We start from the raw sequence: 23,439 nt of genomic DNA, 5'->3' as shown, positions 1-23,439 counted from the left end.
GTTCACACAAGAATTCAGGCAAACATACATTTTATTATAAAAATTATGCAATAATCCGAATAAAAAGTAGTTGGATGTGCTACTATTGAGACATGAGGGAGGCTCGGTCATCTAAAAACAGCGCTTACATTCTCTCACATGGAACTTAAGCATATATCAGTATTGTCCTATGGTCTGTCAACCTGTGGCCTCAAAAACAAAAGTATTCCAAAAAGAAATGAACACATTACTGTACACGTTTTGTCCAGTTTGTAACCAAACATTTGCTGAACTTTTGGAGTCTTGATTACTTTTGACCGAGCAGCAGCTCTGGTGAGAGTCCTTGGGAGAGTCAGCAGGTCACTGGTTGAGGAAGGAAGCCATGGGATCATCCTCCCGGCAGCGCTTCATGCGGAAGGCCTCCATCTCCTCCTCAGTGGGCGCCTTCACTTCCTGCAAGCTGTTGTACGGCCTCTTCCTCTCCTCCACCTGCATGATCGCCTCGATGTGCTTCACCCGCTTGTCCTCTGCTTCCAGTGCCTGGGAGGAAGAAACAAGTTGGAGGGAAATCAGCAAAACCTGAGACGAACACAGAACAACATTTTGGCAAATCTGAAACATAAAATAGTTTACCTTCTTCAGCTTCTCCTTTTTCTTCTCTGCGTCGTCTGAATCGCTGCCGTCAGAGTTGTGCTTCTTGTTCTTCTTGCTCTTCTTTTTCTTCTTCTTTTCTTTCATCATCTTATCTCGATGCATCTGGGGACATGGACACGGTTAGCTTACTAATCCAGGGATGGTAGAGCTCTTTAAGAATACATTTAAGTACTCTTAAAAAGGTACAACAATAAGATTCACCCACGCTTACCACCACATCTTAATTGTTAGTATTAAAGCGATAAAGAAATGTATAGTTCACACAATCTCTCTATATCGGAAGCTATTAACTGTATACTGAACCTTTTAAAGATATCTTAGTGGTTAAATATACATTTTGCATGTGACGGTATGTTTTGATCGTGAGTTTAATTTATTGCTAGTCAAAGAAATCAAAATGGTGAGGAAGCAAAATAAAACAACTATATAACTGTAATAAACGAGATACATTTGGGAAGAAGGCATTTTTTTTAAGGATTACATATTTCATATATATTTCAAGCACATCCCTAACTTTGAAAACAAAAAATAAAGTAATTCCAAGACTTTGTACAAACCCCCAAAAGACACAATTAAGGCGGCAAAATGAACATAAACGCATCTCAGCGCCACTTACTTCCAGCAGAGTCTTGGGCGGTTCTTCATCCTCGTCATCCATCAGTCCCTCCTCAAATGGAACACAGTCTGTGTGGTTCTTCAGGTTATGAACAAAATTAAAACACAAAATAAGTCACAGAGCTAAAGTTATAAAAACTGATGTGTGAATCCCACAGAGCCTTCGGACACTTGATCTCCTTACCACTCTAAGTCCAGCATCTCCTGTGCAGTAACTCATCTTGACCATGGAGTGACAGCACTTGTATCCCCAGTAGCCGTCGTTCCAGAAGGAGCCCCAAATACACTAAAGACAGGAGAACGATTTTTAGAATACAACAAAAATGTGATAGAACTCATCGGGACGTCTCTCCGGTGTGTTCTGCTGTCCTTACATTGTGGTTGTTGATGACCACGTCCTCCTCATACTTGGAGCGAGCCACGGCCTTGTCCTGCCCCTTCAGCACTGCCCCGTGACGAGAGTACTCCACGTAGTCTTCCGTCTGGGCCAAGAGCAGCTCCCGTGGCGGGGCATCCAAGTGCTCTTCACCTCCGTACTGAGAGTCGCACACAAACGCAGAAACATCAGCAGTGAAGTCTCCAATCTGGAGGAATTCAACTACCGTAAACATTGGCTGAGGGTTGACCTCTTACCTTCTCTAGAATGCTGTCCCTCTGTTTCTCCTTAAAGTCCTCCTTCTTGACCTTGAAGGACTTGTGGAGCAGCTCCAACTTGGTGGGGTCGGCCTGCAGATGCACTTCCGAGCCCCTCTCATAGGCTTCCCAGGCAAACACTGGAACAAGATGAAGCATTTTCAGTTATTTACGAGGTAAAGTACAGACAACAGCTACAAGTGGGAGAGGCAATGCCATTTGTATGTCTATCTTATGGTTAGGGTTTAAGGGATTAGGTCTGCATGATATCAGGCATGGGATTATATGACTATTGTTATACTTATATCTGATTAAAAAAAATACAAAATGTTGAAGTGTGCACAGACCTGCTGCTAGAATATAATTTGTTTTGCTAATTTTGAATGTATATGCTTCTGTAAGTAGCACTTATAATATATTATGATGATATATATTTCCAGTATCTTTTTTTTCATAACAAAATTATAATGCCATTTTAAAGTGCAGGTTCTTCCTAAAACTATCTACAAAAAAAAGCCCAGATTGTCTTTGTGTCCCATCTCATATCTCCGTGTCATATCAGAAGAGTGGATATGCTTTGAGGGGGGGGGGTAAGCAATCCCCCCCAAATCATGTTTTAATTGAGCTCTGTCTGCTAGCTGGGGGTTAATGTTATCTCCTCAGAAGTAAACTCTGTTTTTGCAATATCAGACAAATCACAGATGTTAGAGTGGAATTGGGGACTTACATTGTGTTTGAGCCATGTTGATGGTGGCCCCACTGTAACGAGCAAAGTTGTCTCCAGCATACCCAACCCTGTCAGACAAAAAACATTTCAAAAATTGTCATCAATATAAAACAATTCAAATGTTTTAACTATTTGGAAATACAGTATCGACAACTTACTCGTCGGGGTTCATGCCGGTGTTGGAGTATGGGTTCTCTCTCATAGCTCGAGTCTTTGGATCGTAATATGCTGAATCTGGATCCAAATTCCTCAAATACTGCAAGAAACAGACATGAGAAGTTGATATTAGTGGTTGTCTCTTGAGTTACATAATCAATCTAAACAGTTGACATCAGAGGTATCGCAGTAGTCCAGCAGATGCAGTTGGCCTGAGTCTCCAGATGTTTTCCGTACTTTAGCTGTGTCTTCTCTGATACGCAGGTTCCTGACAGTGATTCTTCTCTTGGAGTCAAAGTTCTGACCAGGCATGTCGATGTCATCTGCATATTTATCTTCATCCTCATCCTCACTGTCGTGTTCCCGCTGCTGCAGAGAAATTATTAAAAGAAAAAGAAAGTTAGTCTTCTAGACAAGAGATGGCCTTTTATCACTTTACATTACACAACAACATTGCTACTGCGATCTTGACCGCTCACTTACACCTTGGTCCAGTTTTCCAGAGGCCAACTCATCCTGAAGCTTCTGGGCCTTCAGGGTCCTTTTGGCCTGTGAAGCAGAACGAAATACAAAGTGAGATCCCAGTGGTAAACAGGAAGCAGACAACTCAGATAGAATGACTATGGTGACACAAAGGTTAACACTTGAAGCTTGATTCACCACTAGACTGCTTACCACATCTACTTTGGCGTACTCTTCCACGATGCGATGGTGGTCCTCAGGGTTGTACCCGTTCCAGCGATCTCGCTTCCCGTCATAGTCCAAGTCCAGCTCCACCTGACTGTGTTCATCTGGAGCTATGCTGGTGCCTGTAAACTTTGCCCCAACTTTTCTGGGTCGCTAATGAGACAAGGATGAAGGTCAGAGGTTATTTGTGACGGATATAATTATATTAATGTGAATGATTATAATTAGTGGAAGATTCAAGATTGCTTTATCCATTTTACCTCCAAGCACTCCTTCTTCTTGTGTGTCATGGCACCACAGTTTTCACAAGATCCCTTACGAAACTTTGTGGTGACAGACATCTGTTTGGAAGACAAAAGAAAAGGATGCTTTCACCTTTCAAGTTCATTTGTAACGACTACATGAAAGTAGCTGATTGATTAACCCTTACATCGTTCACTCCTCTCTTGTACCACTCTCCAATGGTTGAGAATTGCACCGCAATTTCTTCCTGTGGTCTCTGATGCTTGAGTGTGGGCCTTTTGGACGGGTCGATGTACCATGGCACCGATGAAATATACTGTGGGATGTGAGGATTGATGTCCCTGGAAAAGAAGGAAGCAGCACAGGTTAGTCCAATTACAACAGTAGTATCGTAAATAAGTCAAACTGCAGACCTATTTTTAAATCAAATGAAATAAACAAAAGCTATCTGTAAACTAGGTGCTCTTTAAAGAATGTCCTAGCTCTGTTTATGCAACATTGATATAATTAAGCCATTGCATTTTCACTTTGTGTGATCTGTTCTGTTTGTCCTTCATACCACGTGATCATGTTTCTGAACCACATAAATAGATAGGTCATGAAAAGTAGTATCCAGGGTTTTAGGGAGTTAAGTCAGTTGTTGAACAATGTTTTTTTTTAAGTCACAAGTTCCTGAACTTAATGGAAGTTCAGTTGTAAATCACTGAGTGCTCTTTTGAGAAATTGTGATAATTCCCCATTAGACCTTTACTCACTATATTTATTTTACAGATTTAGATTTTTCAGTACAAAATATAAATCAACCAATACATTATTATATATAACTATAGGTTAAGCTACCCAGTAGTGTATAAAGTAATTTAAATAAACCCAACTTTTATTAAGTGCAACATTTAAGTGATGGATGGATTCTAACATTTGGGACGGGTGGCGCAGTGGTCTGTGCGTTTGATCATCAGATCAAGGGGGTGTTGGGGAACTCCAGTTCGAAACCCGCTCCCGCCCCACTGCTTCAGGCCGTTGTGTCCTTGGGCAAGACACTTCACCCGAATTTGCTCCTGTGGGTATTGTCCACAGTACATGTATAATATCAATGTGTACTTGTAAAAGCGCCTCGATGACTTTGAGGTGTGAAGATGGGCGGTGTGGCGCAGATCATTGATCAAGGGGGTGAAACCCGCCGCCGCTGCGTCTGTAAAGCCGTTGTGTCCTTGGGCAAGACACTTCACCTGAACTTGCTCCTGTGGGTATTGTCCACAGTAGATGACCATTACATGTATGTATGATCTGTATATGTAATGTGTATTTGTAAAGCGCTTTGAGTCATTGATAAAGCGCTATAATAAATATAAGGATTATTATTATTAATATAATATATGTTGGGGCTTAAATTGACCATTCTAGCCATGAGTAATTTTGATTTTGGTACTTAAAGTATATTTTGATTCCAATACATTTTTGGACGTTGTTGAGGTAACACTTTTGAATGCAGGACTTTGAGTATTTCTACTTGTGTAAATAATCAGAATACTTCTTCCCCCTCTGCTGAGGACCCTCTCTTTGGGCAGACATGAACTTACTTTCCCTCCTCGTCCACCTCAGCCGGAGCATTTCCCAGCTTCCTCTGCTCCTCCAGCTCCTTCTTCTTCCTCCAGTCCTCGCGGGTCATCTTCTTGGGCTCATCCAGGGCCACGAGCCCCTCCGGGTTCGCGCCAACTGTCGCCTCCTCATCCATGGCTGAACCTGCCAAAAGACATATAAAGCTTCAGTAAGTAACTAAGTACATTACTCAAGTACTGTATTTAAGTAAAATGTTGAGGGAATTTATTCAAGTCTTTAAATGTTTTACTTTGTTGTCCTACTATAATTCAGAGGTAAATAGTGCACTTTATTCCACTACATCTATGTATTACCTTTAGTTACTTTAGTGAGAAATATAATCAACTCTTAAAAAATACTTTAGTTACACCAGGAGTAAATTCACCAGCTAACGTGCAGCATACAAAGTCATTAAAACTAGCTGCACCTTTACCAGCTTTGATAAACACTTTAATGCATCAATAATTATAATCAAAAAATATCATACATATTATTATGAAAAATCGTCAATCTGCACTTTACTTTTGGAACATTTTGATGCTAATACTTTTGCACTTGTACAGGACTAACATACTTGATTGCAGGACTTTTACACTCTGGTAGTTCTACTGAAGAATAATATCTGAGTATTTCTTCCACATCTTGCTTTAGTACAGCCGTGTGACACAGCGAGGGGTTTATTAGATACATATCTGTGAACATATTTCAATATCTTACTAATATACTTCCCTTTGTTGTCGTGAAGCCCCATCTAGCAGTGATTGAATGTTGTCCACAATAATACAAGTTCAACCGAAACTATCCCTCTCACGTTAGCTAACCTTAGTTTACCAGATGAGTGACTTGAGAGTGAAGGAGATTGTTTATAGTTAATTTTATCAATAACTTGCTTACCTTGTTAGGACACAACAAACACCAAGTGGATGATATTTCCCCGTAAAAAGGGATTTTCTGTGTCTGTTTGCGATCCTTCGTTATGTTTTGACTAACACACGATGGTGGCCATTTTATGTCAACTACAGCTACGTCACGTCCTCTCTTGTTCTTCTCTTGATTTATGGCGGGCTGCAAACCAACGTGTAATGGTGCATGGCGCCACCTACTGTACCGGAGTGTGAAACTGCGAGACTGAAAGACAATTATAAAATTATAAACTATGCTCTATTTTAGAAATTAATTCTGTTTTGTTCAAATATTCAAATAAAGCCATTTCAACCTAAAGCTGTTAATCCAATGATGTATTTTTAACACCTCATAACATAATTGCAAATAACTAGACTAACGATCAGAGATGCAGCAACTATTGTATGATTTTACCTCCTTACACCATTGTTATACAAACCTTGAAACAACTAACGAAAGCTACAAAACCAATGGGCTACACTTTTGAACCTGGCCTATTTTAAGTAGACTACTATACCGATAAAGTGCATTATTAGTTATTATTTTTTACAATACAATACATTAGTGGTTATTAAATTCCCATTGTAACAACACTGCTGCCACATCATAGGTGCAGCTGCTAGCACTATGAGCCACAATCCATCACCTCAGGTGCAAGGACACTGTTGCCATTATTGACTTGAGTGATCTTATAAATGCTTCTTTATTTCTGTGTAGTATAGCATATTTTGTTGTACTTTTTCACAAAACTGAAATAATGCTCAATTCACACCAGTGAACTGGACAAGCCCACTAATTGCTGGATTACCAACAATACAAACTGAAACTGGCTTCCTGTTCATCTACTGGTCTGTGCCAATTAGTTGAATTATTTCAACATTATTCTGGGAATATGCCACACCAAAGTAAAATATAAACTGAAATAAGGGCCTTTATTTGGTTACTAGTATTTGTTGAATTAACGTTTAAAATACATTTGTTGCTTGTGTTTTGCAAATTCCTGAATTAGTGGATGTAATCAGATTATTCACAGTTATAGTGTGTTTTTTTTGTGTTTTGTTATTCAGTTGAAAAATATGTTTTAGAAGAACATTTATTTTATGCTTCCCATCTCCTGAATGCCGACATTGTTTGCTCATTAATAAAACATGTACGCTTACAAAATATGGCATGACGGATAATGCTGACTTATTTAAAGCCTTTTAATTGATTGACTTCACTCTAAGAAAGGATTTGTATTGTTATATGTGAGGAACATAATACTAGATACCAAGCGATCATGTACTTCGATTGTATTGTCTAAGTGGAGATGGCAACATTTAATTACATCACTTTATTTCTGTGTGACTTAAATCCTGAGCACCTGTTAATATAAAAACAGTAAATCACAAAAGGAACAGGCTGTTTTTGTAGTGAGAAGAATCATCTAAAGTCTTCGTGACTCCAGTGGGTTTATTTTTGCATTCCTCAGAAGCACCAGGCAGACATTGCTCTGCCTAACTGTAACATGGACCAGTGAGAACACTATTTTGATCACTCTTGTAATTAGAAAAACAAGGTTAAGACAGTAACAACAGAAGATGCCATTATGATGACAGTTTGGTCGAAGGAAACTTCTCACCTTTTTCTTAATACTCCAAACATTAAAAAAAAGGCAGAACAAATGTAAACAATGTTGAGAACAAACAAAAGAACAGGGGCTGTATTCACAAAGGATCTTAGGGCTAAAAGTAGCTCCTAACTGGCAAATTTAGGAGAAACTCCTAAACATAATGGGCGTGTCAGCCTTAAATGTAGGAATCCTAATTGTATTCACTAAGAGCAATTCACAAAGTATTTTAGGCCTAAAAGTAGCACCTAAGTTTAGGAGAGCTTAAAAGTCCTCGAGAGGACTCCTAACTCAGTAAGACCTATTCACAAAGAATCTGAAAAATGGCTGCGAGACGAAATGTTTTGGAGACAATGGAAGACTGTGAATTGATCAAGAGATATAGGCTAAATCGTGAGGGTATCAAACTTGTTGTGGAATTAGTGCGGGATGCAATAACATCCCCGACTAACAGGAATAACCCGATTAGTCCGGAAATAAAAGGTTTGGCAACACTACGATATTTAGCAACAGGGAAAATGCAACTTTGCAATACCGACGATTTAGGAATGTCGCAACCATCAGTCAGCCGTGCCATAAACCAAACCATCAACGCGCTCTCTAGACCACATATCATCCAACAGTTTATCCGGTTTCCTTTGGACAATCAACAACTACACATGATCAAAGCCAACTTCATGGCAATTGCAGGTATGCCCGGTGTGGTCGGTGCTATTGACGGGACGCACATAAAAATAATTGCGCCATCAAAAGATGAGGACGTGTTCGTCAATAGAAAGAAAGTACATTCTATCAACACGCAGATTGTTTTCCTTCATCATGATAGGGGGACTTGAACGGCGGTATGGGCTGTTATTGAAAGTGTTTAAGTGCTGGAAATATGCTCATTGGATAATAGTTTGCAGGCTGCTTTTAATTGCCTCCTTGATTTAATGCAATTTACGTATTCTTATTGTTTGCTCTCTCTCTTTAACGTGCATATACAACGTCATTATCGTGGTCTGCACAAACTTGTCATCATGCGTGTATTCTGCTAACGGCACTGTCCATAACTATTTGATAGGAATACATTTCTAGCCTTGGCTATTTCCTTGTTTTTCGGTGTTTTAGTGGGCTCGTTTGTGGGATGTTGCGGATGGGTTTCACCGAGACCGCCTGCTCTGAACAACCAATCACCGTACTGACCGCTTCTAAACTCATGCACGAGAATCGACGTAATCCATAGCAACGGCGCATCACTCTTAGTTCACTCTTAGTGACTTATCCTTAGTATGAGTAGGTCTCAGCGGCTTTGTGAATAACTTTTAAGAAAAAACTCCTACGTAAAATGTTTTTGCGCGAGTTAGGAGCACTCCTAGCGGTAAGATAAAATGCTTTGTGAATACGGCCCCAGAACAGCACCAGACACAAAGAAACGTATCGGCAGAAGTATAAAGAGACGGAGACAATCTTCGAACCGTAGCACCAGTACACCCCCCCACCGCGAGTCCAGCAGTCTGGGGACGAGAAGGCAACGCAGCACCAAAGTAGGTACCAAAATATCAAACTCTCAGTCTTTTACTAAGTTTTGTTGTCCTTTGAGGGTCTTTTGGGAGTTTGGGTGTCATTTGTCATCATCTTCAACTCTCCCCCACTCCTCCATATCATCCCCCTCCCCCTCCACCTCCCCATCATCAGCTTCTTCATCCACATAATCCCCCCATGTGTCATACACATCGCCTCCTTCGTCCTCCTCTTCCTCACCGCCTTCCTCCAGAGGACCACCTCCAAAGTGCTGCTCATCCTCCTCGTCTTGAACAATCTCCATCTCCTCCATGTCATCATCTTCCTCCCCTGCCTCTGCCTCTGCTTCTGCTTCTGCTTCTGCTTCCTCTTCTTCTTCTTCATCATCATCATCATCATCATCGTCCTCGTCCACCTCCTCCATCTCTAGCCCACACACCTCCCCGTCCTCCACCTCACCGTCCTCCCTCTCGTCCTTGGAGGAGGTAGGAGTGGAAAACCCTTTCCCTTCAGTCCTGTCTCTGCGGTGCGGCCTGCTGGAGGGGACGAAGCTGGAGGTAGCAGTTTTTGTGTTGATGTAGAGACGTGGAGGAGGCCCAGGCGATGTGGCCGGACCCTCAGAGGAGGTAATGGGAGCAGAACTATCTCCCCCTGAGTCTGCGCCCACGGTGCCAGGCACAGCCGTGGCCCCGGGCCTCATGGTGGGCACATATTCACGAATCTCCCCCGGCTCCAGGGGGTCAGGCCCACAGGGGTCATGTTCACTGCAGGACAGCTTGCCATCCAGCTTGGAGATGAAGAGCATGCCTTCACGATGCTCCTTACAGTAAGAACTGGGGCACATCTCACAGAACGAGGCGGCGTCTTTACCACAGACGTCACACTGGTGCCATGGACACTCCCATCGCCCTGGGGAAAAGATCACTGTCATTACAGAGTGTAAAAGGAATAGGGGCGTAACGGTATATAAACTATTGGCGCTCATTGCGTAACAAGGCGGAGATATAAGTATGGCTGCCAAAAACTGAGATTGTGGTTCAATTTGTACGTTGACAAATGAAGTAATGACAAAGGCCTATACTATAGTAAGCAATTTGTTGGCTTGGCCTATTTATTAAATTTACAAAGTTATTCTAGTTTATTGTCAAATCTAGAATATAATCTGCATTTAGGTACGAAAAAATTCAGATTATACTTAATACTAAATATATTATACTAAAAGGTTTTCCTTCAGTCCTACACTCGGTACGCTCTTCGTCCCCTCCCCGTTACTTGCCTGCAGGCCTCTTGGCCAGGTTGAGACAGTCTGCGTGATAGACCTTGGGGCAACCCGGCTTCTTACAGGACACTATCTGTCCCCCGTCCCCACAGCTGAAGCACTCGTCCTCCCTCTCCTTGGTCACCTCTTGCTTGGTCTTCTTCTTCCTTCTACCTTCCTTTAGTTTCAGTTTCTCCACTGTTGGCTGGTTCTGAACAAGGAAAACGGAGGTTATAACAGCAGCTCATTTCACATGTTTAAATGTGTCCCTGGTGGTTGAAAGTGTTTCCTAAAAATGTTTACCTTAGGACGGACACCTAGGAAACCGCTGCAATTTGATGCTCCACATTTACAAGCAGTTTTCCCATTGCCAAGACACTCCAGGTTGTAGTTGAATTTCAGCTCCACACCTAAAGTACATAGTTTATTAGACCTTTGATTATTTTAAAGTTATCAAATAATCTGCATTTTTAATCCTACACAACACAAAAGAGCAAAATGAAAGTAGGCTGTCACTCAGACCTTGTGGGATGTCTTGTAGAGCAAACAACCCGACCCTGGTGTCTCCATTCACAGTCCACTTCTGAGTCTCACAGTTTGGCTGGCAACTGTGGTTCATGAAGCGAGCCTGGTTCCCTTTGGGCCCCGCATCAATGATCCGGTCCTAGAATTAAAAATAAAAAACAGGTTTGCATCGGACGTCTACTTTAACTTGAGTGTGTTGCTAAGCCAAATCATAAAAAGAGCAGTGGCGTTTTCTCCTGGATGCCAAGGGAAGCCAGGCTTCCCCTGTTTTTTCGGATTGTAGTTATAATTTTAATAAATAAATAAAAACACTTCGTTTAGTTTCGGAAATTCTTTGTTGTGTGTTGCTGCCGCCCCTGCCAACCTGTGATTGGTCAGGGCCATGCCAAGGGAAGCCAGAGGCGGCCGGCTTCCCTTGCCTCACGATCCAATCAAATCGCATCAACTTAGTGGTGCAGTGACGCGTCCCAAAAAGCGGAAGTAAGCTGCGCTTGGTTTCCCTCGACAAAATAGCAATGGATTTCTCCATAGGATTTTGGAAAATAGCTCGAAAAAAGGTCAGTGGAAAACGAACCTGTTAGATAAATGCACGTTTTGTTCAGTCGGATAATATCCACATGTCTACCCTACTTTTATAATTTTCGAATCATAAATCTAATCGATAGAAGATAGATAGCGTCACTGCACCACTCTCACCGCCGTTAGAAAGTAGCAAGCAACTGAAGCAAGTGCAATTATGGAGGGTGGAAATTTGGAGTATTTAATCAAAAATAATTGTACTAAACTTCCGCTGCAGCAGCAACAACAAATACAATCTGATGACAGGCCAATGCCCAAACTGGAGCGGTTTACAGCGAGGAACAAAGGAGCGAACCGGACGTAAAACGTTAAAGGTCTCCTGATTTAGTTTGTGAATGCTTATTAGAGTTTCGGCTGGAGAGTGCGTGCGGACCTGTCGGTCAGATAACAGGCGTGTGTAAGTCCTGCATCTGTATGATACAAATGTGTATAAAATGATACCGGGCGCTGTAATCACTCATCTGGTTACGTTATTACATTGACCACCACACCCCCCCCCCACCCCAAAAGAAAGGACGTATTATTGGCTTCCCCTAATTTTTTCCCCACGCCACACAACTGCAAAAGAGAGGTGTATTTGATCACCTTGTCCAGTGTTAGCATGTAGAAGTTACAGATGTCGTTCTCCTGGGCGTGTTTGATCCTGGCTCTACACTCTTCTTCATCGATCACCTCTCCGACGTATTCACTCACAAAGGCTCCCTGAGAAGCACCAGAAAAAGAATGAGAAAGAGAGTATTACAAACGTAGAGAGATACGCAAATATCATAGTCGTGCATTTTGCAATTATTTTATTTCTTCTTTTTTTGTATCGTTTTGTTTATTTAAAGTTTCAAGGCTTGCAAGGAACAGCAGTTCAGTTGTTTAGTGTCATAGCCCATTAACCCAAGGGTTATTTAACCAAGTGTCATTAGCTAAATACCCCTTTACATGGTAAGATAGGAATATTGATAATAAATATAAAGTCATCATAAATAAACAAAAATAAAGAGATGAACAAATAAACACAATTTATATAAAAGAGATAACATTAGTGATATCAAAAATGAAATTATACATTCATTAATGAAAACAAATAAAAAGGGAAGAAATGCAAATAAAATAATGAAGTGATAATAACCAAAAATAAATCTTTTTGACCATGGCCTATCTACATTTTTCCAACATACCTTTTTGATGTCCGATTCGCCGACCAATCCCCAGCCGCACCCCAGTGTCCTGAAAATGTCCACGGGTGTGTACTGGCGCATTGTGAAGGTCTGGTTCTGACAGCGCTCCCCTGCCACACACACCTGAGGGTGGCACTCGTACATCAGCATGCGGTTAATGCACTCCGAGTCGATGCCGCACGGGTTCTCGTCCGACGCCTTACAGTTGCAACGTGGGATCTCTGATAGGTCGGCAGTAATGACCTGCACCTTCCCAATTAGCTTGTTCACCTAAGAGACAGACACAGGGGTGTTCATTTTTCACAGTTCATCTCATTGAACAGCGTTTTAGTCTGGGCGGAAAAGCACAAATCAGGGTTGATGACAGTACCTTAATGTGCCGGTACGGAGGAGGTTTCTTGTCGTTCTTTCTGTCCTCCTGAAGTTGCTTCATCTCCTTCTCTGCCTGGAGCTCTTTGAAGCGCTCCGCTGCAATATTCAGCGCTAAAAGACAAAACAGGACCTTTGTTAATAAAACACACCCTGAATACGTTAGTTAATGTCAAAAGCAGATTTAGACACAAAAACAAAACTGGACTCAATTACATACCATTTTTATACACTGCATCTGCGCCCTTTCCCATTTTCTCTATGTTTTGAGTGTCACCCTCCATGTAGGGGAAGACTCTGGCTTGGTACGTCCACACAAAGTCTTTGGAGCCAAAGAATTGCACAGGAAACTCTCCAACCTCATGTTTCATCCTTAAGATGTTGCTCGGGACATCTTTGGCCAGACAGACCTCTGCAGGCCACCACCTGAAGAGTCAGACCAGATTTCAGAAATGCAAACACGGGTACATTTAGCTGTAACGTTACAGTGTGTATAGGCCAGGCAATGTTGTGACTTTACCTGTAACGCCCCCATTTGACCCACAGTATGTCCTTAATACGAGGCCTCTTTCCAGATTTGCAGTCATTGCAGAACCAGCTGCCCTGAGGCATCTCAATATTCAAACATTCCTGATGAAAAGCAGCAGGACAGGCCTCACAGCAAAGCAGACTGCCCCCTACACAATCACAGCAAAACACACCAATTAAGTTATATGCTTTATCAGTTTGTTTGCTTTATCCATTCAAAATGATGTGTGATGACTAGTGGCCATCACACAGTGTCCAGGCTCAAAGCTCATTTGCATGAATTATTTGATATACAACAATATAAAACAAAACTGGAAAATCAAACAAAAGTTAGCTACTACAAGCAAATAAATATCAGACCATCCATCTATTCACAAAAGGAGGTAAAGCTTAACATTCAAAAATAAATCTGATCAATAACTGGATCTTATCTGCCAATTTCATTAAACTAAAATATGAAAGACCCTTAAAATTAGCACTTTGCAAAGAGGGAGCATTACATTGGTACATATTGGGTATAGACAAGAATATGCTCTGGAGCACAGTGCATTTTCCAAATCAGCCACTTTTATGTTTTTTTATTAACATTTGGAACAGGGTGTTTGGGAGACGCATATTCAGATTACATTTACTTACATAGCTTTAGGTACAAATGCATCTTATAATTTATTCATGATCACAGGAGTTTAGCTGTTGACAGGTTAAAATAAGCATAAAACAGGAGGAGACTTACCCTCGGAGCACACAAAGCACCAGCTGACGTTGATGTGTTCGTGGTTCTTGCAACCCTTGCGGGGGGTGAAGTGGTTTGGACAGAGGAAGCTGTTGTTTGCAAGCACCAAGCTGCCTGCTGCCATACAGTTGTCATTGGCATGATAGGCCACAGGACAGCGAACACAGCGAGCCAACCGACCTACAATACAAATATAGAGGAGCAAAAGTAGCTTAAGCGATACACACTTGAACTTGATTTGATAAGGGTGATGAAATCAAATGTAGTTCCACTAAAGAGCTTGGAACTGATGAGCTGCACCGAGAGTTTATAGTTTTTGCAACGCATGTCCCTAAACTGGCTTTTACCAGTATAGCATAGTTAAAATAAACTATTTGAGTGTCATAAAACACAATTCACTACAAATATCAAAACACAATAACACACTTATGACACCAGGACACAAATACACCTTTGTGTATTACATTTCTTAAAGTATTTAGACATCTAATGGAAGTTTTGCAACAATAAACTGACAAAATAGTGTTCTTGGAACACTTAATATAGAAATAGAGCCAGGTCAAATTGCAGTAATAGTAATTGCAACACACTGTTAGCAGTGCAGCATCAGGTACTTATTATACGATGTTCTAGAAGCATCTCGGGGTATCAATTGCAGCCTCTTTGTTAGGTATCACTCTCTTTGTTCAAAACAGCTCATTGCTACAGACAGTGATTCACCCATAAAGATTCAAATCACCTAAACAAATCCTGATATCTCCAGTCATAAAGCTAAAAGCCATTCAATAAGTAGGTTTAGAAAAGCTGCTCAAGGTTTATCCAAACAAACTGGTTACATGCAACTAGCTTCAGATTGTGTTGTGTAACCAGAACATCTTAGAAAACCTCAAAACAAAGTCATTAATTTGCTCCAGGATTGACAGACAAGAACAAAGAGCAAGTTAAGTGATAGCAAGTTCAGAATTTGCTAAAAATGCAAACATGTATCCATTTTGCAGGAGAGTACACACTATAGAAGGTGATCAGGACTGTCTAAACTGGTAATAAATAGTCAAGGTATATACAGTATATATTTGCCAAGTTAATAGAGGAGAGTAAGGCATAGTTCCATATGTTGTAAGAAACCTGACAGTAACATATCATCTATGATCATCAGGTCATAGTTAAGACAATAAGGACATATCTGGCACTAAAATCAACATAGCTTCAAATATGTGATTTGAGCTTACCTTTAGAGCTACAGATGTTGAGAGGGTTGGTGATGTGGCAAGACAGACACACATGCAGAGAGCAGCGGAAGGTTTTGTTGTGTTGCTGGGTGGCGGAGTACGCCATTATGCAGTCTGTGTGGTAGAACTTCCCACACAATGCTATCATGCAGCGCTTTACTTCATTATCAGACTCCTTACACACAAAGCAGGTGTGGACACCTGAAAGGGAAAGAAAACAATAACTAACATTTGTTGAAGTGTGGGTAAGGACAGATACCTTATGAGCGGTCATAGACTCAGCAGTTAGTCAGGCACAAGTTGTACGCACCAGCTTTGCATTCACGACAGAGGAACTTCCCCTTGGGAGCCACTGACAGGCCAATACACTGCGGGTGAAAGGCTCCATAACAGTGTCCGTCACACACCAGCAGGTCTCCCGTCCTCTCACACACCTGCACAAACACACACAATAAGATGTTATCGATCTACCCGTTACAAATAAATGATTTGCCATGCCATAAAACGCTAGAGATATAGAGTTTCTGGTGGATTATCTCACCTGACAGACATTCTCCTTTAAGGATGTGGCTCCTATTTTCCCTTTGACATCCACGTGAGAAGAGAGGCTGACAGAGAGCACCTGAACAGATGAAAGAAGAGATGAGGGCTGCAACTAACCATTTTTTGCATAAAGGAATAATCTTTAAATAATTCCAGTTCATCAAAGTCCAAGACATTTCTTTGAATGTCTTGTTTGGTCAGTCCGCGACCCAAAGATTTTACTTAAATATGATACAAAACAGAGGTAAGCTGAAAATATCCAGATTTGAGGGGCCATAATATTCTTTTCTGCAATTTTTGCAAGACCAACTACATTAATGATCAATGAATTAATAAAATAGTTAGAAGTTACTTTTCACTTGCCGCACTAAAAGATTAGACAATCATTGGAGCTCTATAGGAGATACTTTAAACTTCTGCAAGGCTACAGATTTAATGGATGACCAATGTCTTGTTTGCAGAACAATAGAAAATGCACACCTCAGATTTGGGAGTTAGTGTTCCAGTGTGTAGGTTTTGTTTCTCCACAGTGCTGCAGGCCTCCACCTCAGCCTCCTGCTTTGGGGTCTTGGATCCACGAGGGCTGGACGGCCTGTTCGGACTGAGGACTTCTGGGAGGTCTTTGCTCTCCGAGTGTCTTCTGGCAGCAGCAGGGGTCGAGGATGCGCCGGGTACAGGCTTCTCCCTCTTTACAGATCCAACCTATCCAATGTGTGATTTAATCATGTTTAGAATGGATATTTTTAGCATCATACTGTTTGGTTGAACCCAATAATGACAGTGAATGATTTTAAATATTAGTACCTGAGTCTTCTTGACAAACTCTTTCGCTTCTGAGGTAACTCTAGTTTGCTGCTTTGGCTCCAAAAAAAAGATTGTACGGTTCATTTAACATTTCTAGTTCAAAACACTAAGTGGAATAGTTGTTGAATGAATCTCCACATACCTTCTTCTTTGTATGAGCAACAGACACTTCTTCTATGGTACAGTCCAGCACCTTGTGAGAAAGCTTCCTTGGCCGCTTTCTTTCTTGGACCGGGGACCCTGTGTCTAAAGTAGGAAAAAAAAAATAATAACTCAGTATAAATTCAATGTAAAAATAACATCTCTGGGGAAGAACTGTTCCTTCTAAAAATCAATTAATTTGATTCTTGCAGCAACATTATTCTATTTTAAATTAGACAGCTAGAGAGTTTACATTTTCAGTTAAACACGATATCTGGTTAAAAGACACACTTAAACTTGTTTACCAAGTTCAGGAGGTAGATCAGTTTCATCTGCTGTCTCTGCATCGAGGAGGTGTTGTGATGTGGTTGGAGAAGCAGGGGACGCTACAGGAGAAAGTTCATCCCGACAAGGACTCCCTTCCAGCTCTGCCGGAGCCTCGGAGGGCTCAACAGAAGATGCCGCTGAGGTAATTATTCCCGGTGAGGTGCTGGGATCATGCAGTGCTGTCATCCCTGATGCCTGCTGCGTACACACATGCAAAGTAACCATCAAGTTCCAATTATATTTTACATGTTTTCAGAGAGGAATTTGCTATTTGTGTCTGCAATGATATCTTGATAACCTAGTAAAAATGATGACGATGGAAAAATTATGTAAGTGAACATTTTTAATGATTGCATGTGTGGATATTGTTGGATTATGTTTTTCTGGAACATAGAAAATTCAGGAATGAAATGAAAAAGACACTTCACAGTAACACCATTTGCTGTTTAAAAGAACGAGTTTTGGAAGATCATTACCGTTTTGGAAGATTCTGAGCTGTGTTTCTTTGATTTCTTTTTTGGGACAAATATTTGTTCATACTCCTCAGTTGACTCGAGGAGCCTTTTAGTTGGTTTACGTTGACGCTTGTTCTCCGAATTACCTGCGTAAATACATAATAAACACAATTAAATATGTAATCATTTTTCGTAAGAGAAATACAAACGAAGTACAATCCAAAACACAGTAGATCAAGCAAAACCTTTCAGAAAAACTGTCTCAACACACTCAAACACTATCTTACGCATTTTATAATCTTAGTGAACAAATTTAACAGCAGCCTTTTGTCTCTTACCAGGTGAGCTGCTTGTCTCTGAGATGTGCCAGTCACTTTCTGCCATCTTCCCAACTCCCAGATCAAGATCTGGTGACGCTCCTCTGGTGTAAGACCCACTCAGGTCTGCAGGCACCTCACTCATAACTTCACCCTTATTCTCAGCGGCCCCCATAACCATCTGCCAGCGCTTCTTTGGAGCCACTGTGGATCCTGAGTTCGTATCGAGGTAGCTGGCCAAGGCATCAGTAGTGAGAGTAGGACAGGACCCAGGATTAGCTAAATCAGCGTGGCCACTAACAAACTCCCTGCCGTAAGCCAAGTCCGCCAGGTCCGAAGAAAGTCCAGGTATGGCGAGTTTCAGTTTGGCAGGTAACCTTTGTTTTCTACGCTGCTTGTCCGAGTTCCCAGTCTGAGAGAGAACAGGAAAGCCCTCACAATGGTAGGTGTCAGCTGTCATGAGAGCTTTAGTCCTATTAGTTTTCACCACTGTATTTTTTATGGATTTCCTGGACCTCCCATTCTCCGTTTTTACCCCTAAGGCGAAACCATCACTCTTCAGCGGGTCACCCCCTGTAGAAGTAGGGATTACAAGAGGTTCCTCCTTTATGAGGACCGGTGATGGAGGAAGAACTAGGGGTGTACCATCTTGTTCTCTGGTATCATGCATGTCTTTCAGAAGCATTAGGAAGGTACTGAATTTATAATTGGAATCAGGCCGAAATGCAGTCCCTTCCGAGTCACTGCTGTCCTCCTTCACAAGAGATTTAAATGTTAGTTCCTTGACATCCTGGAAAGCGTCCATTGGAGACAGAGACGAGGAGGGGGAAGTAGATAATGACAGATCTGGGTTTTCTTTCTTGACCTCAACAGGCTGCACAGTGGGTTCACTTGAGTCCAAACACTTAGACCTCATTAATGAGCCATTACGAATGTGTTTCTTATCAGGTTTCCTTGCACGCCTTTTTGGAAAGCTGTGATTTGCAGAGGATGATACTTTGCTATGAAATTCCAACTTTTCAGTTTGGACGGCTGCATCAGTAGATATATTGTCAAGAGAATCATCAGCATGAGCACCTGTTGAGATTTGGTTTGTGCCCAGTGCATCTTTGAGATCTGTCTCTTCCTCTGCTTTCAGAGCCCTCGTCATCAGACGACTGCTGGCAGGAAGATTCATAGAGTGCTTTTCATTTGAACTGTACAACAGTTCATTACAGCTGCCCAAACTCTGTTCAGGTTGTTTGTCTTTAGATCTTAATGTCGAGTGGTTCACTTTTTCACTCAACTTTGTTTTATCTTTTGTGGAACCCTGTTCTTTCCTGACCAATCTGTGTACATCCTTTATAGGAGACACTGCTGTGCGTTTAGGACGATGCAGTACTGGAACTGAATTCAGATCTGCATAAGGTGAGTCCTTTGGCTCATCTTTCAGTGCACGAGTTGTTGTATGAAAAGGATCCGCTGTGTTTGTGATGGAAGATGACTCCTTTGATCCACCAACTATATGGCCAAATATGTCTGACAAACATTTCTTTTTCTTCTTACAAGCTTTGCCCCTATTGTTTTGAACTGCAGCAGAGTTTTTTATGAGATCATGCTCATTGCCATTGTTGGTCATATTAGCTGATGGAGGTTGAGCAGAATCCACAGAGACCGCGGGGGCCTCCTGTGTCTTTTCAGTAGCAAATGGACTGGGCACACGCTCCTCTCCATTGACGGATATTGAAAGCACGCTTTCAGTATTCTTTTGTCGATTTGGAAGAAGAGACTCAGCTTCTGTCACACTGACTTTCCAGGCAGTCAGTAAACTTTTGGGTATCTGCCAAGAACAGAAATAATATTAGTCCACAAAAAAAAAAAAGTCCACAATAACATTATATGATATTTTTAAACCAACTTCTTGAATTTACCGTATACTTGTAGTCTTTCTCCTTCTGCTTCCCTCTCCGTCTAAGCACAGGTAGGCCTTCAAACTGATGGCCTCCCTCAAAAGGAAGAACGGCACTCCCGGGGACCCAGGCAGACTCTTCAGTCTCCCCAATCGTCTCCAGGAAATACATCCGGCAAGGACGAGGACTGGGAACTAAAATAAAACATAATAATATATAAATGGTCAACTTATTAATCAACTTCCCCCCCCCCCGGTATAATTCCTGTGGAAGGTTTTACTTATCAGGTAAAGGTTGTGATGTGGGAAACTATTTGGTTATGGAATCCATATTCAAATTAAATTTCCTCTGCAGCTTTACTCACCTTTCATCCTGGTGCAGATGCCCTGGTCACAGGTGATTTGGCAGGGCCACCAGGGCCGCCTGTTGAATTTGGCCCACACCAAGTCCCCTTCCACGTATTTCGCAGTAGAAAGAAGCTTTTTCTTTGGGCTGTTGGACTATCCAAGACAATAAAAAAACTTTAATGTATAATCCAGAAAACTGTGATATTGTATGCAAACTGGAATAAAAATCCCAAAAGTATTCAAATATATATTTTTCTAATAAACAGTTTATTTTTCTGTTGCACTTAAACTTTTCTCTGTTGTTTTGAGTGCATATGTAAAACTTTTCCTCCCTACACACGGCACAATTAATCTCTAAACGATCAATACAAGTATTTTTAGGATGACATTGGTACAGGTGTACAGCTGTTGGTGAAAGGTGATCCAGGCACAATGAAATTATGACTTCAACGCATCGACATTCTTACTCCCTAACAGTACATAACCAAGTTAAATTCTGAAAACATAATGTAGATTTTGTTGTACAGCTGTAAAGGAAAGAAAGTATCCAAGGTGTTTCAGACTCACATTGGAGTTGGTGCCAGCTGGTGAAATAAGTCCATGGTCAACAGGAGAGGAAAGTTCAACATCACTGTCTGATTCCTCACCCAAGCTCCACCCATCCCTCATAGTGATTTCCGGCAGTGCACTGGGGCTTAGTGTAGGGTTGAGTTCAGATATAGTTTTGGACATGAGGTTAAAGACAGTAGGTTTGTATGTTCTTTTATCCAGCCCTGAGCCCCTACTTTCACTCACAGTTTGGTCCTGACCCAGCTTTGGGGAGTGGTAAAAAGGTGCCATGTCCTCACTACCACTATCCTCCTCCTCCCCCTCCTCCTCCTCCTCCTCCTTGATGTCACTGCTGTCAAACAGTGTGGACTCGAAATGCAGGTAGCCATTTGGAATGGGAGAACATCGCTCCATGCTGTCAGGACTGTGAGGGGAGAAGCCATTCCTGCTCACATCCTGAATAGTCTCAAAGGGCTCCGTATCATCAATCCCTGGAGAAGAAGGCAGCTGCACTGACGGTGCCTCAAATTCGTCATCGCCATCATCACTATTATCATCATCATCACTGATGGGGCTTGCACAGTGCAAGTTGTTCCTCGGTCGGAGGTCCCTCTCTAGGTCTGGCCTGCTGACCACAGTGTTCAGGTTCTGCAGCCTCTTCAGCGGGCTGTAGCGGTGGGATCGGTCTGGCTGGGTGTACCCCAGCACAGCAGGCTGTTTGATGCTGGAGGATGGCAGCTGCACGGCTGGCAGTTGGTCTGATCCACGTCTCACACTGCATTGGTTTCCATAGGAAGTGCCTACAAGACCATTGCGGGGCCTCAGCTCTGGCTGGCCTGAGCCAAACCCTGAGCCTACCCTAACAACAGGTCTGTATGACTGATTCATGTTGTCATGGCTAGATCCTGTCAAATAAAGAAAAAGCAGGTTAGACGGGGAAAATGTGCCACTTAAGTTTCTCAGTAACTACAATAGTTACAAATGAGACTTGTATAGTGTAAACACAATAAATCTGGTAGACACATCAAATCATTGCGGAAATAGAGCGACAAGCATTTCGGGTAAACAGACACCTATAAAGTAGCACAGGCTACCATGAACTGTGCGCGCTCACACAGAGTAATAAGCCGACTTTGCATGGCCTCCATACTAGAGGCCGGTCGGACTGCACAAGACAAAACACATCCGCTGTCCCGCTCCTATCGCACATTTCATTCACAAACTATCAGAAAATAGTACCGCTTTGTCTGATGATTGTGGGTCATGGCGATCGCTGAATTGTACAGTCAATGGAGGAGCGCTGTAGTGGAGGTGCTGACACTGAGCCATAACAGTGAGTGGCTCACACAAACAAGCTACAGCCACACACCGACAGAGGAAGCTCCTATTAACTCTAAAAAGGGCTGATCGGTAGTAAGTTTACAACACTATCAACACGTGTAAAAACGAGAGAAACTCACCATTTGGAGGTCGGCCAACGTGAAACCAACAGCGGATGTTTGATAATGTGGCACAAAGCGAGTGTTTTTCTCGGTTTGTGGAAGCGTATCTGCACAATCCCAGCTGCAGCAGCACTAGCAGTAGGCCAAGGCACAGCTCTCATTCTCTGCACTTCATCGCCTCATCAGCCCCCTGAAAACTGTAACCTAAATACAAAATAACAAGTAAATCTCCATTACGCTGCAACACCGAAATTAAAATGTGCCATAACCGGTCCCTAAGCCTAACAACAGCTTATTTACTACATTATTTTTGCCTGCTGTCGAAGTGCCCCCGGTTATGTTAAAACAAGCCCAGACTGACTGTGTTGGTGAGCAGCAACCAATCGGCACTGCTACCCAACCCCCCGTCTGCACAGGGCCGTGACACTCACCCTCTCTACACACGCACGCTCGCACAATTAAAATCAAGCACGCACACAATAATTCACGTGCATGCGCATCCAGGTGAAGTGTATTAATGGTGTATAATAGCTATATGGCATAATAAACAGTAATGAATGACTTTTTTTGGATATGTGACCCATTTCTGTGCGTCTTTCATTGTTTTCTGAGCTTAACCCTACTGACAGGCCTGTGTTTCTGAGTGTGTCGCAGGGAAATGGAGAATACAGAATGATTGCATTGCGCAAACAGCAACACGGCCTCGCCGGTCATAACTCCGTGCGCCATGTTGCCTTTCCACTGAGTGCTCTGACATGAGGAAATAGGCCGCTAGGCGCTCAGGAAAAATAAAATAAAGGAGTCAATGTGGCTGTAAGCGTGCACAAAAACTGAATTTGCGCCGATTAAAAACCCCACTGATCGTCTTCCATCTTGACCCGAGTAAGAATTTGATCCGTGTATTGGAGATTGAATTGACATAATATC

The 23,439-nt window shown here is 42.0% G+C and overlaps 2 protein-coding genes across 4 annotated transcripts; both read right to left on the bottom strand.

The window, feature by feature from the left end:
• Positions 1-13: 13 nt before the first annotated feature.
• Positions 14-6,344, bottom strand: slu7 (SLU7 homolog, splicing factor). Its single transcript, XM_079672175.1, has 15 exons — positions 6,188-6,344; positions 5,275-5,437; positions 3,882-4,035; positions 3,712-3,792; positions 3,440-3,604; positions 3,248-3,313; positions 3,002-3,133; positions 2,767-2,864; positions 2,609-2,676; positions 1,882-2,021; positions 1,623-1,784; positions 1,433-1,534; positions 1,250-1,327; positions 613-735; positions 14-519 (listed from the first exon to the last, which is right to left on the bottom strand). The coding sequence occupies exons 2-15, from the start codon at positions 5,427-5,429 to the stop codon at positions 340-342; spliced, it is 1,704 nt and encodes a 567-aa protein (XP_079528301.1). The 5' UTR covers positions 5,430-5,437; positions 6,188-6,344; the 3' UTR covers positions 14-339.
• A 1,256-nt stretch (positions 6,345-7,600) lies between these two features.
• On the bottom strand, positions 7,601-23,004 carry nsd1a (nuclear receptor binding SET domain protein 1a). Of its 3 annotated transcripts, none has more exons than XM_079672174.1 (23): positions 22,531-23,004; positions 21,089-21,975; positions 20,539-20,674; positions 20,196-20,368; positions 18,307-20,104; positions 17,990-18,114; positions 17,492-17,711; positions 17,188-17,291; positions 17,046-17,096; positions 16,722-16,943; positions 16,240-16,320; positions 16,009-16,132; positions 15,699-15,899; positions 14,470-14,649; positions 13,729-13,885; positions 13,429-13,634; positions 13,210-13,322; positions 12,840-13,109; positions 12,256-12,372; positions 11,089-11,230; positions 10,870-10,976; positions 10,585-10,777; positions 7,601-10,217 (listed from the first exon to the last, which is right to left on the bottom strand). In XM_079672174.1, the coding sequence occupies exons 2-23, from the start codon at positions 21,956-21,958 to the stop codon at positions 9,409-9,411; spliced, it is 6,399 nt and encodes a 2,132-aa protein (XP_079528300.1). In that variant the 5' UTR covers positions 21,959-21,975; positions 22,531-23,004; the 3' UTR covers positions 7,601-9,408. The 3 variants fall into 3 exon arrangements, with proteins under 3 accessions (XP_079528300.1, XP_079528299.1, XP_079528298.1); XM_079672173.1 differs by having other exon boundaries at positions 17,046-17,102; positions 17,492-17,708; XM_079672172.1 differs by having other exon boundaries at positions 17,046-17,102; positions 22,531-23,003.
• Between the last annotated feature and the right edge of the window lie 435 nt (positions 23,005-23,439).

The sequence above is a fragment of the Notothenia rossii genome (assembly GCF_949606895.1).
Source record: "Notothenia rossii genome assembly, chromosome: 3".
Taxonomy (NCBI): Eukaryota; Metazoa; Chordata; class Actinopteri; order Perciformes; family Nototheniidae; genus Notothenia; species Notothenia rossii.
The sequence above is the reverse complement of the archived record's forward strand: the minus strand, read 5'-3'. Positions and strand labels throughout refer to the sequence as shown.